The 17,739-nt window shown below is 38.4% G+C and overlaps 1 protein-coding gene across 12 annotated transcripts in view; it reads left to right on the top strand.

Annotated features, from left to right (window-relative positions):
* The window catches only part of ttll5 (tubulin tyrosine ligase-like family, member 5), a 61,127-nt gene extending 44,310 nt beyond the window's left edge, over positions 1 to 16,817 (top strand). For 9 of the 12 annotated variants that reach the window (XM_055038204.1, XM_055038203.1, XM_055038205.1 and 6 more), the window contains 4 exons: positions 1,502 to 1,694; positions 4,748 to 4,929; positions 8,672 to 8,754; positions 15,955 to 16,817. In XM_055038204.1, the coding sequence (XP_054894179.1) occupies positions 1,502 to 1,694; positions 4,748 to 4,929; positions 8,672 to 8,754; positions 15,955 to 16,007 (511 nt within the window). In that variant the 3' untranslated portion in view covers positions 16,008 to 16,817. The remainder of the gene's footprint in view (positions 1 to 1,501; positions 1,695 to 4,747; positions 4,930 to 8,671; positions 8,755 to 15,954) is intronic. The other 3 variants (XM_055038208.1, XM_055038213.1, XM_055038212.1) reach the window with 3 other exon arrangements.
* The last annotated feature ends 922 nt before the right edge of the window (positions 16,818 to 17,739 follow it).

Here is a 17,739-nt window from a genome sequence, read left to right as displayed (position 1 = left end):
TTTTTTCACTTGAGCGACACAAGATTATTATCCCACAGTTTGCATTGTTGTTCAAGATTAACTGAATTCTAATTTTAGAGTTTATCATAGTTGAAGTCTAAAAATATTGCAGCTATTGTGATTTTAGGTCTGCTGTGTTTTCTTTAACTATGGACCAACGGACAAATGTTATTGCATGCATGGGAGGAATTTCCAAGAACATTTTGTTGTTAAGACCCCCGAGGCTCCCATTTCTTTAACTGTACATGTATCCCGTTTTTTTTCCTCCTTCTCCCACTCTGTATTATATTCTTCCTTGCAGCTCCCAATAGATCCCTTTATGGCATTATTTTTGGCTGATGTTATATATATACAGCAGCAAACCAGACTCCACATAGACTCAATTTAAGCATGTCTAAAGGACAGGCTGGTCACTTCATTGTTTGAGCAGGAGGAAAATGAAGAAAAAAGGTTGAAGCAGGTTTAATTCTAATGGCAGATAATCCAGTTATAAGCGCATGCAGCTTGTCAAAAAGTTTTCTTTCCTTTGGAATGCAAATGGGACATGACACCAGAGGAGCACTGATGCTAAGAACAAAGATTTTTAGCTCGACCCTTGCTTGCTGCAGCCTTGTCCTCTGCTTTGACCATGATCGGATAACTTTGATTTGGGGCTTCTGTGGCCCTTGCAGCTACTGGTTAGGATCTTAAAAGCTGGCTTCTCAAAGAAAATGAAAGTTTACAGATTCATCTAAAAAAATCTATGTATATGTTGTGAAAAAGTTCAATAATTTTTCTCATTCATCTCAGAAAGTGAAACAAAGGGAAATGTATAGACATAATCATAATTTTGATGATTATGGCCTAGAGATAATACAAATATAAAATTTAGGGTGTCAGAAAATTAAATATTACATAAGATAACAAAATATATTTCAAAGCGAAATGGAAAGCTACTGCAAGTCTGTTTAGTCAATACTTGATTTTGCTTGACAATCCTTTCAAGATGTTGTTGGTGCACCTTTTTGCCTTCCACTCAACTTTATATAAACATGCCTGGATAAAGCAGTCGTTCTTCAGCAGTAACCTTTGGGCATACATTCCTGATGAGGAGTGTCAACAGTCAATAGTCAAGTCAACAATTTCCCCCATAATTTTACAATATTTCTATTTTCACAATCATAGACAGTGGATTTTGGGTTTTTACTAATCCATAATCATCATAACTCCAGGATATATTGGCTTGAAATATTTCATTCTATGCAATACATGAGTTTAATTTTCTTAAATTAGTGACAAAAATACAGATCTTTATTACCTGCTGTTACATCTCTTGTTTGTAGACAAATGAGGAAAAAATGCAGCTACAATCTCTTTCCAGGGTCACCAAAGAATACACTCATACTCATTTGATTGAACTCAGATTTAACTCATATAGCATCGTTGGTTTGAATATTGCAAATAGAGTGTGATTTCTTGCTTTCAAATTGTTTTTCTCACTTCTGCTTGTCATTGCTCACAGGCCACCAAAGTGCAAGGAGGGTATATGGGACCCACAGATGCAGGCTGCCCCCAATGTGGTGATGGGTTTGAACTCCACGCAGAGCAGTCAGTCAACCAAAGGAAGCTACCAGTTGCAGTTTGCTATCCAGCAGCTGCAACAACAGAGATTAAAGACCCATCAGCTTTTAGACAGGGACCATTCCAGAAACCAGGTACATATGCAGGAGAAAAACAAGTGGACTTCAACGATTATTATATGCAAAATATTGCTTTGCCTAACATTACCATTTTACAAAATTATCTTTTCACTATTGAACTCTTAAATATTTTACTAGCCACACATTCTGCTAATCTTTTTCCAAACCACGTGTTTGGTGGCAACATCGTTTTCAACAGGAGCTCATTCCAAGACAACCCAAATCATGCAACCTATGATAGAGTGGTTTAGATCAAAGCATATTTATGTGGTACAATGACCAAGTCAAATTGTAGACCGAAGGAGAAAATAGTTTGTCACAGAAGCGCTAGTCTGATGGCGCTTGACTTTGGACTTTTAATTACAGCTGAAGGTGGTTCTACTAAATATCAACTTGGGAAAGCTGGTCAAAGCCTTTCAATTAAAAAGTCATGTTTTTTTCCTTTGTCTATATTTCTCACGAGTTTGTGTGAAGATGTTACATAAAATACTAATAACAAATTGAAGTTTGCTTTTGTAATTTGTCAAAATATAAAAAATTTAAATGGTATGAAAGTTTTGTAAGACACTATATGGAATCTCCAGTTTTACCAGCCCATTTTATGTCAAATTTGAGCTCCATTTAGTTTTTTGGCCTTGCAGCATGGATATAATTTTGATGCATGATTGTCACCAGTTGTAATTTAGCAACAAGAAACACTTAAAGTTATATCTGATCCACCGTGAAGGCTGTAATTTGAAAGTATTTACGTGGCTGTTTCAAAAAGCAGGAGGGTTTCAGGACTGTGCTTATGGTAATTCATCCTATCTTTTTTTTTTACTTTGAAGAATCACCTTTTGGTTCAGTTTCAGTTGTAATTTGCTTTTGCTTTTATCAGTATAAAGAGATTCATAGATTAGATATGCACATCGCACTTTTCAGCATTACATATCTGAACAAAATCAGAAGCCATGTTTACTGCTTCCACTAAGGAGTGATGTGCTTCTTAGTGTTGGTCTGTCAATTTAAATCAGTGCTGAAATCATCACAAAATTACTCAAAGGATATAAATTATTTTGCAAGGCATTAAATGAATAAAACAAGGCTGCAGCCAGAGCAGATTTGAAAGATCTTCAGAAAGCCTGGAGAAATATTAATCAAAGTCACTTTAAGAGATTCCAAGAATCTTTGGGAGTGATCAAATGTTGAGTCATCCAGAAGTTTGTAAGCTTCCTGCGTTCATTCTTTACTTCCATTAGTGATTGATTTTGGTATTTTAATTCAAACGTACCTTGTTTCGATAGCCTTATTTTTTTTTTCTGAGCAGACTTTAAATAATTGATTATTCTGGATCAACTAAAGCTGCAGAAACAGGCTTTCTATTGATTGTGAATGCTCATGTGTATTCATGGGTGCTGGTTAGAGAGACAGAAAGAGACGGGGATCTGTTCCGGCACTCTAGTCCACGTTCCAGTTACTGGGTGCAGACTGTTCGGCTCCTCCACTGGCTTGGCCCCGGGCCACCTGGCAGCCAAAGAAAGGTGCCCTTCCTGGCCCCGCTCAAACTGAATTGTGGCCATAGGGCTTGCAACCTGGAAACCCAGCTTCTCATTTATCAACACAGGAATTACATCAGATATTTCATGTCACCTCATTGGCCCTTTGAACGGCTACTCTGAGAAACTGGAAAACCATTAGTATGTCAGATAGCCGTATAAAGCAGCAGAGAAAATAGCATGGGCATGAGATGTGGAAAGAATGTATGCAAGCATTCCCTACTGCTACTTGGACTGAGTAAAATGTGCTTCTAAAGTATTATGTCAAAAAGACAACAGCATATTCCTCCTTCCCAAGCCTTTGAAGAGCTTTTCCATAAACAAATAAATGATGTGGGGAATTTGCTTTTCATTGCAGCCAACTTCAAAAAATGTTAAGCTTGTTTTGATACTGGATGGTATTTCATTAATATCTGCACTTTTCCATGCCAAGCACTTTGATACTTCATCTTAATAAAAGAGGCCAGAGTATTTTCCATGACTAACCCATTCTAAATGTGATTACACTTCCGCTGGCCACTTTTGGAGTGGCTTGATTTATTTTGTCCTTAAGAGTACACTACTCCCATGGATGCATGCTCCACCTTTCATCTAAGTTTTGTGGAGTTCCCTCTGGAGACCTCTTGCCTTTTATTGTGTACGAACACTCATTATTAATCCTTCTTCTTCCATGATATTAGTGAACAGACTCTCTTGGGACAACAGAAATTAATGACTAATTAAATTATTTCTACCTATTTTCAACCTCTTTTTTGTTCAACCTCTCATTGGAAAATGGAAAGCGCATTGCCCAACTGCAAACCTACTGAGATGTATCTGTTCATCAAAAAATTATACGCAAGGTGGCTGGAGAATTTCAGAGATCCATATCTGTCAGAGTGAACAATATTTTAGTCAATTACTCAACAAATTTGGCATTTATGGGAGATTGGCACAAAAAAGTCATAGTTGAAAAAAAGCAAAAGATGTTCTGTCTGCAATTTGCTAAGAAGGGGCTCTAGTGAGATGAGATGAAAAATAAACTCCTTGGCCTTTATGCAACATGCACAAATGTGAGGTAGATGGTTGACAATATTTCCGATCTTGCCATGTATGCTGAAGTATTACTTCGGTGTAAATGTGAAGATTTAACATAATTTGCACGAGGGCATTAACTAACAATTATTTTAGTAATTGAGTATTCTATTGATTATTCTGACAATTAATGGAATAAAAATTCTGACTTTTTCTCTTACCGGTTGCAGAGAAGCTGGTCAAAGCCGATGGAAAGATGCAGCTGTTACTGCTTTATGCTCCTGAAGCTTCCGTTTTTCCCACACTCTTCCCACATAGCATAAAGCTAAACAAGTAATGAACAGGTTTAGATCAAATCACACCAGTTTCTTAGAATGATCCGGTCTGAATTATAAAATAAATATATTTTTGGTTCTAATGCGACAAAATGTGAATTTCTTTTAAAGGGAATTACTTTTTTATGAAAATGTTGCTTTTGTGCCATTTACCTTAATCGATGTTGCTTGTTTCTCCTCCCAGACCCAGTTTCATGACCAGACAAGCAGTCCACACCTGCAGGTATCCACAAAACCATCCAGCTTACATGTTCAGTCCAGTCCCAACCACAGGCAGACCAGTGTTAGCCCGGTTTATACTCCAAAGCCACCCAGCAGCACGCTGGAAGGACAGGGCAGGAAAACAGCAACAAAGCGCCTAATAAAGTAAGTTTTGCAGGTGAATTGCTGTATTTCTACTTAATGGTGAATGAAACAATGTTCCTGTGGGCTTTCCGAAACATTTAGAGCACTGGGGTGGCAGTTCTGGCCCCCGCTCATGGCAGGAGACGGGGTTCATGGGATCCTTGAGTTCAAGCGGACACGGCTAACGCTAATGAGAGTCAGAATATGAGTGAAGTGTACTGCTCCCAGCCTTTTGGCCGTGGGCTCTATCTTTCTGTTCAGTAAACAACCTCATCACAGGCCTGATTTCTGCCTGAACTGTAAACAGAATTTGGTTCAGTGAAAGGGCCCGGGCTCTGGGCTCCATTTAAATCCTGTTTGGTTTGGAGATAAGGTGAAGAGTACAGAAGGAAAAAGAAAAAGAAAAGGGGTGAAACTGGGCTCAACTGCCAGCTATTTCCCTTGCTAATTTTATGACTGTTACTGAAACATCCATCCAAATTACACAACAGCAGCAAGCCTTTGTGATCAGGGCTGATTGTTTGTTTAAAGCATGCTGGCAGAGGGCTTTTCAGTTTTGTTTAATGTAGAAGAGGAATGGCACAACAGGGGAGTTTAACTCCAAATTATCGACAACAAATCTATCTGGCAGTTAATTTTTTAGTTATTTTGACTCATTCACTGCAGCCAGGATTGAGCTAAACATTTACTCTGCTATCTGTCGCATTCAGCTTGTTGCCACATTGGACCAACTTTACCTGGCATAGAAGGAGTTAGTGAGGCAGAGAATGGATGATATAGCGTGGTGAGCTGTATTTGCTTGCATGTGTGTGTGTGTGTGTGTGTGTGTGTGTGCGTGTGTGTGTGTGTCTTCCTGGCAGTTGCTGTGTTTACCTTCTGCATGTGGAATTCCAGAGCCCCCCTCACACTCTCCTCTGTCCTGCATTTTTGTGGTCGACCAGTGTGACAGGGGAGAGTGTGGGAAAAACGGAAGCTTCAGGAGCAAAAAATGCGCTGATGGAAACAATGAAAAGAGAGAATAAAGAGATGAGAAAATAAAGAATGACAGAGAAAAGTAAACTCTATCCAGAAGAAAGAAGATGATTGTTTCCAGAAAATGGAAGGATTATAAGTTGCTTCCCCATTTTTCCAGGGCTCTTTTTTGGAGCAACTCTATACCTTTGTTATTGAGGCAGATCTGAAACGTATCCCAGTGCCGAGCTAATCCCCTCCAACTTATAATAGAATCACTGTGCTGTATGTATTGAGAGAGTTCATGGTTGCCCCGCTCTCCAAACTCCATTCTATCAAATTGTAAAATTATTGTTTGATACACATATTCCATCCTTTGTTCCCCAGGAATTTCCATGAATAATGCACTGCTGATCTTTGTTAGCGCTCTTTGAAGGTCTAACGCATTAAATCTTTCCAAGTACTGCCCACTCCATTTGGAAGGGCTGACTTCTTTACCCATTAATTTTCAGATTTAGCTCATAGTTATTTACTTAACCTGAAAACATTTTTCGCATTACAAACACTTTGACATTTTTCACATTACAAACACTAACTTAGATTTGATGTGATAGAACAATGCACATTATTGTGTAATTGTCAAATGGAAAGAAAATGTTCTGTGATTTACACTAATATCCCTGAATAAAAACTAAACTAACACTCTACATTCATCTATAGTTGATGTGCAGATGGATGGAGCTAAATGTAGGACAATCCTGGAAGAAGATTTATTTAGATGCTGCAGAGTTGAGACTTCCTTCAGGTCAAAACTGTAATTATTCAACTAGAGCTCCAATGGAATCTCTTGTACACACCCAAATCAAAGCATATTTATGTATTAAAATGACCCAATTAAATTCTTGAAGCTAAGTCCCATCGAGAATTGGCTGCACAACAATTGATGTTCACCTAATCTGACTAAGCCAGATCTATTTTAGTGTCTTTGTGTGCAAAGGTGGTTGAAACAAAGCCAAAAGATTTATGTCTGTACTTGCCACAAAAACAGGATCATCAAAATAATGTCAGGTGGACTGAACGCAGAGGCTTGCCACATTCTTCTGATATTTAAAAGTAGAACAGATAAAATACTACATTCCTTTCTTGCAACTTGACAATTTTCCACTGATTTTATCCCCTAAAATTCTAATAAAACGCCTTAAAATCTGTGGTTGTAGTATGATCAGTAGTGAAAAAGTTAAAAGGCTGTGAATACTTTTGCAGACTCTCAGCCTTCAGGATTGGCGTTAAAGCTCTGCTGCCACAGAGCATGCTCAGCAAATGTGCAGCTTGTTGGTATCATACTTAAGCAGGGCCCTCTCTTTGCTCTATCATCATACCCCAGCTGCCAACTTGAGGGGCTGCAAAGGCTCAAAGTGGTATGACTTCAGCGAAGGCTTTGAAAGCAGCAATTTGTAATGCAAATAAATGAGCCTGTTTGGTATTTTGTTTGCAAGGTTTGGTTAGTCGCAGCTGTAACTACGGAAACCCGTGCTGTCGTGTGGCATTACTAATAGAGTGACAATTACACCGGCGCCATTAATGTCAACCTTGCTGTTGCTCTCACTCCCTATTAATCAGCCACAACAGTAGTTATTTTCATAGAATACTCCATACAGACAGAAGCCGCCAAGCGTGTGTTTATGGTTAAACTTTATCCGCTGTTGGTGAGGGTGGAATCGCATTAGGCACACACTACTGGCGCAAGCACAGGAACTGCAGATTTGAGTGAATTGTTAGACTTTCCCAAGCGTTGAGCTTAAAGAGCCGTCTGCACACACTGCAGGTTCAGAATCAGCTCTCACCTGCAACGTTTCTGGCTGCTGTTTGACTCTTAAAGTGACAGAGTGAGAGACTGTTGACAAAGAAAGTGATGTGAAAGGACCCAAAGGTCAAGCTCCCCCCCCCACTCGCCCTCTCAATGTGAAAGGGGCTGCTTCCTGTCGAGGTATGCCACGCTTAAAGTGGGCCAGTTCTATTTGTGGTTGTGTAATGGTATGAAAGAACAACTGTGCAGCCCCTTACAAGGAGGCAGTGTGTACCCTCATTACCTTATTAATGCTTCTTTGGCATGCTGCTGTTATGGGGCGAGAGGTTAATGCCAGCTAAGCTTTATTTATTGTTCCCCCTAAAAATGCTCAACAGAATTAATGCATAAGGTTACAGACGTGTCTGTTCATGCTTTATGCTTCAGTAGCTCTTTTAATAGTGTGCTTCTGGAAAACACTGCACTTACTGTGCAATTATGTGAAAAGAGGTATTTAATTTCTTTTCTACAATCTTTAGACTTGTTTATGAAGCCCTGTGAGGTAAATATACCTCTGTATTTGCTAATTACTCTACATATTCTTTATGTTCGTAACCTTTTCTTGCAGCTTGACTCAGTCAGTAATCACCGGGCTATGCTAGCCGGTGTGATAATCACATCACCCTGGACAAGGAGTAGGAATTTCTCTCCTTCTTGTCACAATAGCTCTCGAGAGGCACTCAGTAAACACATAGCCCCACCAGGCTCCACAGACTGCACACAAAGTGCAACTATTTGAATCTGAGTCCGCTATACTCATGTCATAGGGCTCGCATGGCAGCTAAAACAATCACACGCAGGGAGAAACTGTTTCTCTTCATGTTTGGTTTTGATGTTTAGCTCCACAGAGGCCTTGGAGGTCTGCAGAAGCAAACAGTCCTTGGGATATTTTTTCCCAACATTGCTTTCTTAAAAAAATAATCATTTTCATTCGTTGTTCATTCTTAAGCTGTTTCCGATTAACAGGCAGATGTCCTCAGAGAGTTCAGCCAGTGGTTCCATGTCAAGCAACCAGCAGGTGGTCTACGAGGCCATTTGCGGTAAAACAGGTGGGTTTGATGTTGCAGCTCTATATGCACATATACTTCATGCTGTACCACAGTCCTCAGAATGGGGGGAGTTATGCCTCTGTGCCAGTGTTAGTGATTACAGGCATGCATAGTGGACATTCCCCATTGAGGACTGATAAACACCACTGGATATTTTTATCCAGCTCCTTCTTTCTCAGTTGCTGACTGTTAAAATTTAGAGCATTGTTGGAGTTTGAAATAACAGTCAAACTTCAATTCCAACTAGTTGTTACACTGGGGTTTTATTAGTAGTACCTGTAGGAAAGCCTCTTTCCAGGATGCTATTGAAGAAAGGAGGAGAAAATGTTCAATGATTTGAAAATCAGGCTGACTAAGCAGTAAGGACAAGTTTGGAATTGTCCTATTTTTCATCTCAACTTAAATTAATTTGTAATGTTTTTCGTTTTATCTTCAGATATTTTTTCTTTTATTTCGTGTATTTTATCTAAACATCCATCCATACATTATATTGTTTTGCACATTTCATATTTAAATTTTGAACTGAATCGTCTATTTTTGGTAAATTCAAATGAAACTTTTTCATTCATGCTTTGAAATGGGCATGACTGACACATCTGTTCATTTCAGTCTGGAAAAGTAAGAAATTTGGTCACAAAAATCAGAAAGTTTGTTAATTTTTGTAAATTAATTATATTGAACTTGAGACTTTTATGCATCTAACAAGCTCATCTCTATTTCATAGTGAAAAAGTGTGAAGTGTGCAGAATATGTGAACCTGAAATCACGTGATCTGTGTTGCCTTGGCACACTTATGTGTCTCAGTGCTGACAGTTTTCTCCATCAGTCACAATTACAAATGTCAAATTGTTGTAATTGTACTTACCTAAAATCACAGGAACGTACATGACTGATCAGAACATGGCTCGTTTTAAGCCAGTTTGGTAAAATGTAGTTGTTACCCACTGCAAATTACAATGATCTTCATTGTAAATAACCACAGGTCGTTAGACATCCATTTGTAACCTTGTATTGGAAAAGATAATCGAAAATCCAGTTTTATCAATAAAACATACTAATTTTGGTTTAGAGAATTTCTCCAGTGCATTTTCTGCCATTCCAAGCACCAAGATTGCATTTATAGAAAGTTTTCTGGAGCTTAGTATTGCTTTTGATATACATGAGTGAGTTTGTCTAGAACTATATTAATTGATCTTCCCCATCTCAGATTATGGAGCATACAACATCTCTCTCTCACTGTTTACTAATGACACACAGTTTTATACTTCTGTGTCACCACGTCATCAGAGGTGCTTGCAGTCACTAAGTTTTTCCACAGTATTTGTGTTGGAGTTTGATACTCAACTAAGCTTAATGAGGCTAAACACCAGAGGCCATCTAATAAACTTAGGTGTCATTATTCACTCAGAGGTAAATTTTAATAGGTCTATTACCAAAGAACGTAGGCTTAAGAAACTCATTATCATCTTAAACCATTTATCACAATGAAGACTGTCTTGTCAAAAGTACAAAAATGCCTGACCTGGAGAAACTGTCATGATCTTTAAATCAGAACTGAATTTTCTTAATTTTTTTCTTTTTACTTGTCTTGGTCATTTATTTCTCCCCTTTGTTTCTTTATTTTCCTGATCTTTAAATAACCTTGTGTGTAATCAGAAGTAAACTCACATTGCCAAGACATTTATGCAAGTAATCATTCAATTTGGGTGTGAGCAAATGTTTAATTTGTAGGCTAGTATTTGCAAAAAAGTGCTACCTACTGGAGTTAAGATATTAACTACTCATAACCTCTTAACATAATCCCACTTAAAAAGTATGAATTACCACCATAGAAAAGCTGAAAGAATTTGATGCATTATGAAACGTCTCAGAATTACAGCTACTGGCCACAATTACCCAAATGGTTATGGGTAATAGTGGTAAACACACCCCTGTTGTTAATTTTTTGGAAAAACATTCTAACTCCAAGAGGATTTAGACGTGGATAAAACCAAATTCCCCGTAGAGTAATTCTCAGTTTGTTTCTACATGGTGTGTGCGTCACTGGCTTAATGTCTGATTATAGCTGAAAGATAAGAGAGCATAGTAAAGACATTTTTTATTTGCACTTAATGAGACCCAGTAATGCCAAATGTTCACACCATTCCCAATTACTGTGCAAACAGCAAGAGCTGCACTACAGAAATAATCCTCTTTAAAGGACATATTCTGCTCAGACTATGTGGGTTCATTCGCAATCATTTACACAACTTTGTGCTTCATTGCAGTGACGTTGAAGTCAGCCAGTTTCCTCAGATCTGTTTGTTTGATTATATACTTTTCCTAATAATCTGCTATACTTTAGTATCAGCAGATCCTTTACATGTCATCCTGTCTATGAAGACGGCCCTGAGATCACCATGATGAAAATATTCAGTACCTGTGCCACGCTCGTACTCCACACAAACACCCTCAAAGAAAACGTCTCTTGAAGTATTCCCCTTTGTCCTTCTTCTCTCTGCCCATAAGCTCAGAATACTGGCTGAACCTAACTAACATCTTATAAACTCATCATTGTAACCGGATCCTTTAGGAGCAGCTTCAAAATTTCTTAAATGCACTTTTTCCATTATTTAGGATGCACAGGGTGAGGAATGTTTCTTTGGTCTATTTTTAAAAATAACTTAAGCCTTTTTAGCTTACATACTGTGCTAGTAGGAAGGTTACAGTGGATATAAATCTCAGTTTAATTACATTCTTTATTTACTTATTTTTTTGTATTGCAAAGAGTCAAAATTATAAATATAAGCCTAAATGTATTTGAATCCCCTGTGATATTTGGTTAAGTGTCTGTGAGTGTGTTGCAGACAAACCTCACACTATCAACTGTGTTCTAAAATAATTCACACTGGCAATTTGACTTATGGTGTTATAAAATGAATAATAGTGGTATTATTAATTTGGTTAGTTTAGTAAAATTATCTTTGCTTTTCAGCATATGGCTTGCATGTAAACATGCAAGCCATACCAAGCCTTCCTGGAAGCGTGAACTGTGTTGAAGTTTTAAATATTATCCAATTGCCAACGATTGGCCATAAATAATGTAATGCACCAATTTGACAAAGCTGATTGAAAACTACAAGCACTGTAAACAGCAATCAATAAAATGTCTTGTATATTCTTCATGCTCCAAGAAGAATATACAGCAAGTATGGCCAAAAATTGGCCACACTTCCAAAATTTGTTCAATATTTGGAAGTGTGGCCAACATGGACTGAAAGGCTTCATTCACGTCCTCTGCTACCTTTACCAAATTACAACCCTATGCAGGCAGACTACAAATCTAAAACAATGCAGACAGTCAATTTTTCTCAACTCCTCCTGTTGGCTGATTGACCCAGGTGAAACGAGCAAAGAAAAGAGATGAGATTCAAGTGGAATTGCATAGGAAGGCAGTGGCCAGGCTAGTTGAATGTCTGCCTGTCTAATCCATTCTAAAACATTTCTGAATGTGCTTTTATGACCAGAAACTGTTAAAACAGCAATTTGTGTTGAAATAACACAAACTGTTACCCTTCGATAAAAGCAGATTTATTAGGATGTTCAACAATAACTCAATGAAGCAATCAAGGCTCAAGTCAACCATAAACTGGAAGCTGCTTCTGTGTCACCATGTAAAGTGAAGTGAGTCTGACATCATCAAAAAAGAATCACTTGCTCCAAAACTGTGTCTATAATTCACATCTCTCTACACATACACAAACAAATTATCTTGTGGGGAAATGTTTTATGGTCAAATGAAATAATTTTTTACCTTTCTGGTCAAGATGAGGCTTGGATTCAGTTTCAGTAAAACTGAATCCATTCTGAAGCATGGCGGTGGTAGCATTGGTCTCTGAGTCTGTTTTAGTGCCAGTGATATTGATGCATTGAACAAAATGGTTGGAAATTAGTCTACTTCACCTCACATCAACAGATTGATGGTTTAACATGGGAAAGAGTTTGGTCTTCAAACTGGACAATGATCCAAACCCATCAGAACTGGTTTTTGGAATGAATCATACTGGATACCATTAAGCTTCTAGACCTCAACCCCATTCAAGCTTGCAGACTTTTCCTAAAGGTTGGGTCTCTGCCAGCGAACCAAACAATCTGAATGAGTTCTACTAAATCTGTCAAGACCAGTGGTCAAATATCCAGCTTGAGTTATACCAGAAGCTTGTTGATGACTACAAAAAGCTTGTGGTTTTTCTGTAAGTTTCAAGGGACATCTGTCTAAATATTTGCAGGGATGTATATGTACATTCACACTTGCCTGTAACCGAAGAAAAGAACAATTAAAAACTCCCGAATCAGCGTATGTAAAGTTTATATTAGTGCTGCATGCTGTATTTTCTTGAATAAGAGAGATTCGGTGTGGCGATGTAAAGGGAAGGAGACAGCTGTCGGAATGGCTGCAGCCTTTGTGGAGCACAGAAGTGCATCAGGTCTTTCTGCCTTTGTAGCAAGATGACTGAGCTCCCCTGATTGACTCTGACAGGCAGTTAGAGCGAGTCCAAATGGAGAACATTCTCTATGATCAGCTGTCACCCATCGTTAATCACACTCCCGCTTTATCTCTCTCCTGCGTGCTCTTTTAATCTCTGCCTCGGCGCTCGTACGGCTCTCCCTCTTTCCCCTGAAAACTTCTCCGGCTCACTCACGTCAGCCTCCCCTCCTCTACTACTTCCCCTCCTCTCTTGTGTTGATTTTAGACATGACACGAGGGCACGGTTCTGATGAGGACCCACCAAAGCTTACAAAACGACATTATATCCACCACATGTGTTTTACAATGCTTCCCTTGAGGTTTCCTTGAAGTTCTCTGCTCTCTACAGTTGGTAACTGTGTGGAGATTTATTGCTCAAGCCTGAGAAGGAAATGAATGCAGCATTTGTGCCACTTTAATGGGGGTCTGATCGTGTTAGAACAAATAGCCTAAGCCTCTTTCTATCAAAGTGTGCCTGTGTGGAGAGTTGGGGAAAGCTGTGTAATTACTGACCAACATCCCCTTTCCAGATGTATTATGCAATTTACTGCCTGAATCACTCTTTTCAAACAACATACATGAAACATTACCTTGCAAAAGTACTGACTTTTGCTGTTTTGTTGGGTTTCTTTATGTGATAGACCAACACAAAGATGGATAAACTGTGAAATCAGAGGACAAATTATGATTTAAAAAATGTTTTAAGCCTAAATAAAGTGTGAAATGCATTTGTATTTGTAATTTAGAGCCTGAAAAGTTTGCCAATTCTTTGTAAAATTGCTCAAACTCAGTCAGATTTGATTAAGACCATCTGTGAGCATCGACTCTCAAATCTTGCCATATTTTTAATAGATCCATATATACACATAATTGTTGGTACCTTTCTGTTCATGATCAAAAACCCCCACAATGGTCTCCTAAAAAACTTGAAATGACCAAAACTGTATTGAAAATGAACCAATGAAAATCAGGCATTCCCTTTGAAAAATGGCTCAATGGAATCATAAAAAAATAAATAAATAAACTAATGAAATAGACTTGGACAAAAATGATAGTATCTTCAGAAAGTCATTTGTCCACAGGGACATTTTAAAACTTAAGTGTGTTCTCTAATTAGTCAGTAAGCTTCTGTAATTCTCTGATCTCAGCTGAATTAAATATGTTTGGCCAACATTTAAAAGCCTCATCAGTTCCAGAAAACAACCCAGTTCCTTCATTCGTGTTCGTGGGGATGTATTTAGTTTGAGCTATAAAAGGTGACAAGTAGTCACTGTACACTTTGGTGACATGGTGTGTGTAGCACACTGAACAGGAACCACGGGAAGTGACGAGGAGAATTGTCCCAGGAGATCAGGAAGGAAATTATAGACAGGTATTTTAAAAGTGAGCGTTATAAGACCATCTGCTAACAGTTTGATGCTTCTGTGACGACAGTTGCACATATTTTTCAGAAGTTGAAGAGCAGTGGGACTGTAGCCACTGCAACCTCCGTGGCTGTTATTGCATATGGAAAATTGATTACAAGTTGAAGAGAAGGATAAGAACAAATGCTTCCAATCATTTTTTTCTCTGGGTGATTTTATTAGTTTATTTTTTTAAATGATTCTGTTGAACTACATTTCAAAAGCAATGTCTGAGTTTCATTGTTTTCAATAGATTTTCAGTAATTTTTTTATTATTGTTACTATTGTCAGTTTCAAGTTATTCTGGTTTTTCGGTCATTAGAATAGAATAGAATTCAACTTTATTGTCATTGCACTGTCACATGTACAAAGCAACGAACTGTAGTTTGCATCTATCTAGAAGTGCTATACAGGATATAAAAGTACATGGGGGTTCCAAGTATTTTGTTTGTGTGTATCTTTCCATCAGCATGATGCTGTCTCCATGATTTATCATGGGGATGTTGTGTTTAATGTGGTTTGAAATGTTAATTTGAAAAATAGGTACATGTCATTGCACCGGCCTCAAGAACGTTTAGTTTGGATGTACTTGTTCCACATGACTGCCGTGTTCCTGCATGCCATTTGATAAACTTTAACTAGGACTTTCCTTAGCTTTCTTTATCTGGTGTTGATGTACCAGATAGTCCCAGTGAAATAAACAGATGTTTCTAGTATGGTGAAATATGAACAATCTTACGGGTTCTGGAGACATTAAGGAACTGAAAGTTTATCTTATGACATTTGGACTTGAATAGGCAATATTGCATCTTTCTTTTTTTTTTTTTTTCTTTTTTTTCCATTTGCTGAGCTGGAGGAAGCCAACTTCCAACAGTCAGATTATCATACTCAAAGTCAGCAAGATGTTTTCGTTTTCCAGTTCAGTCAGGCTCTAAAGTGTAAAGGAGCACCAAAACAAACAACTTGCCGAGAGGGGAATGAAAGGCATACTGTTGGGAAGCACAAACATGGCTGCTTCGATTTTGCTCGGAATGCCTTTTCCTGCAGGATGTCTGGCTGAACGCCAGCCGATAAGAGGCGTTCAGGCGCTGTAAGCGAGGAACGAGTGAGCTTGCTGAACAGATGAACTGGTGGACTCCTCAACCGTGAATAATACATATGTCAACAAACCAATTACCACCAGGGTTTTAGTGAGGTCATCTGACGAAAACTCTTCCTGGTTTGACATGTTTTTAATGTTCAGACATGGAGAAGACACTGTAACAGCTGCTTCTTTGTGTCTCTCTCCAGGTTTTCCTGCGTACAGCAGGCTGTTCCAGGTCCAGGAGCCCTCCCACAGATGACACGAAGAGGATCTAGGGCACGTCCTGCCGTTCTGCAGGCCTGACAGGTGTCTGTGCATGTAACCACATCTCACAAGGTGATATTCTGGGAAAGGACAACAGATTAAAGTATGCCTAACATTGAGTAGTATGCTATTAATTCATCCAGCGTGCTGCCATAGACATGCGAGGCCAAGAACTCCAAGCTTTGACGCAGGTTGGGATTTAGTTGCACAACTCCAGGCCCGCCACCCACCCCAAACCTTCATCGCCCTTGACTTCTGCCAGTCTACATCTGAGCAGCTGCCCGCTCTCATTCCCTCCATGCCACCAAAGCCACAGGAAGGTTTCACTGACAGATAGCCTTCAGCATATGGGTCCACAAAACCTGTTGGAGTGTGCACCTCTGGCTGGGTAACAACATCTCTTCAACCAAGCGACAAAAAAAAAAAAAATACAGCCAGACAAGCATAATGAGAGAGTTTTAGTGATTTTTGTTTGACAAGCGTTGTTAGCGCTGAATAAGTAGCTTCTTGTGTTACGGCAGCACATGGTGAGCATGAAAGTACCTTTCATGTGAGGCTTCTAACTATTCTGAAAGCCATGCAGCTGCCAAATCTCTGCCCATTGCCTGAGGACAAGTAAAAGTATAGCTTCCTGCAGCTTGTAAGCCGAAACATTCAGATAGCTTAAAAGGATATCCGAAGGGGTGCTGCCTTGTCTCCTGTTTTTGAAGAGTTCGCAATTTAACCTGTAACTTTTGTTGTGAAATGTAAAGATGTTGATATTCTTCACATGGATGGATTAAATTAAATGTGGAAATTATTGTCATTATGCATTTAATTTATTCTGTAAAAAAAAAAAAAAAAAAAAAAAAAAAAAAAGCAAAACTTGAATCAAATTTTTGGCAAATTTCTGTTCTAAAACCAACAAGACATTGCAAATAGGGTTATTTATGGATTAGCAGTATTGCTACTAGTCCTAGTAGTTCTTCAGGGTTTTTTTTATTTTTTAGATTTTAATTTTTCAGATGTTGGCTGCTTTTTACTCGTATGCACTGAGTAGTTGACTTTTTCAAACAAATATTTCTTCTGCTCTTTCTTATGAGTCATTCAGCCATAAATTCACCGTTAAACTGAAAGGACAAAGAAGTGTTGTGTCTTCATAACATACAAGTTGGTAAAGAACCAATTTTGACTTAGTTCTGTGAAGACTTAGTCACCAATTCTTGGCTCACAGTGGATAATACATCTCTCAGGACATTTGTCAAGTTTTTACTGGATCTTTTTCTCTTGTTTCTTTAGATTTCAAAAAGTTATTTAGGCCTTACACTTCTTCCGCTTAACGTTCATCCACGCTTCTCAATCTTTAAAGAAACAATGCCACCTTAACCATCAGGATCAAATACAGAAAATGGCTAAAATCCAAAGAAAGTTTTTCAGAAATCCTGAAATATTATAAATCAGAACCACTTTGGGAAGTCAAGTATGAAGAAACACTGCAGTGGTTTAAAATATTCCACTGTATGATAGTTTAATTCAAAACATGCAGATCTAAAATGTTTTACAAATATCCCTCTAACTTTCTCTCACATCTTTTTGTCACGAGTAGAAAAAAGTGATGCATGGTTCATGGTGTGTTCTTTTTTATTCTGTCCCTTTACTCAGATTCTCCTAAATAAGATCCAGTGCAACCAGCTAACTGCCTTCAGAAGTCTTCTAATAAGTAAACAGAGTCCACTTGCATATAATCT

This window comes from Poeciliopsis prolifica, unplaced genomic scaffold (genome assembly GCF_027474105.1).
Source record: "Poeciliopsis prolifica strain line A6 unplaced genomic scaffold, Auburn_PproV2 SCAFFOLD013, whole genome shotgun sequence".
NCBI lineage: Eukaryota > Metazoa > Chordata > Actinopteri > Cyprinodontiformes > Poeciliidae > Poeciliopsis > Poeciliopsis prolifica.
Note: the sequence above shows the minus strand (reverse complement) of the source record. Positions and strands in the feature narration are given on the sequence as shown.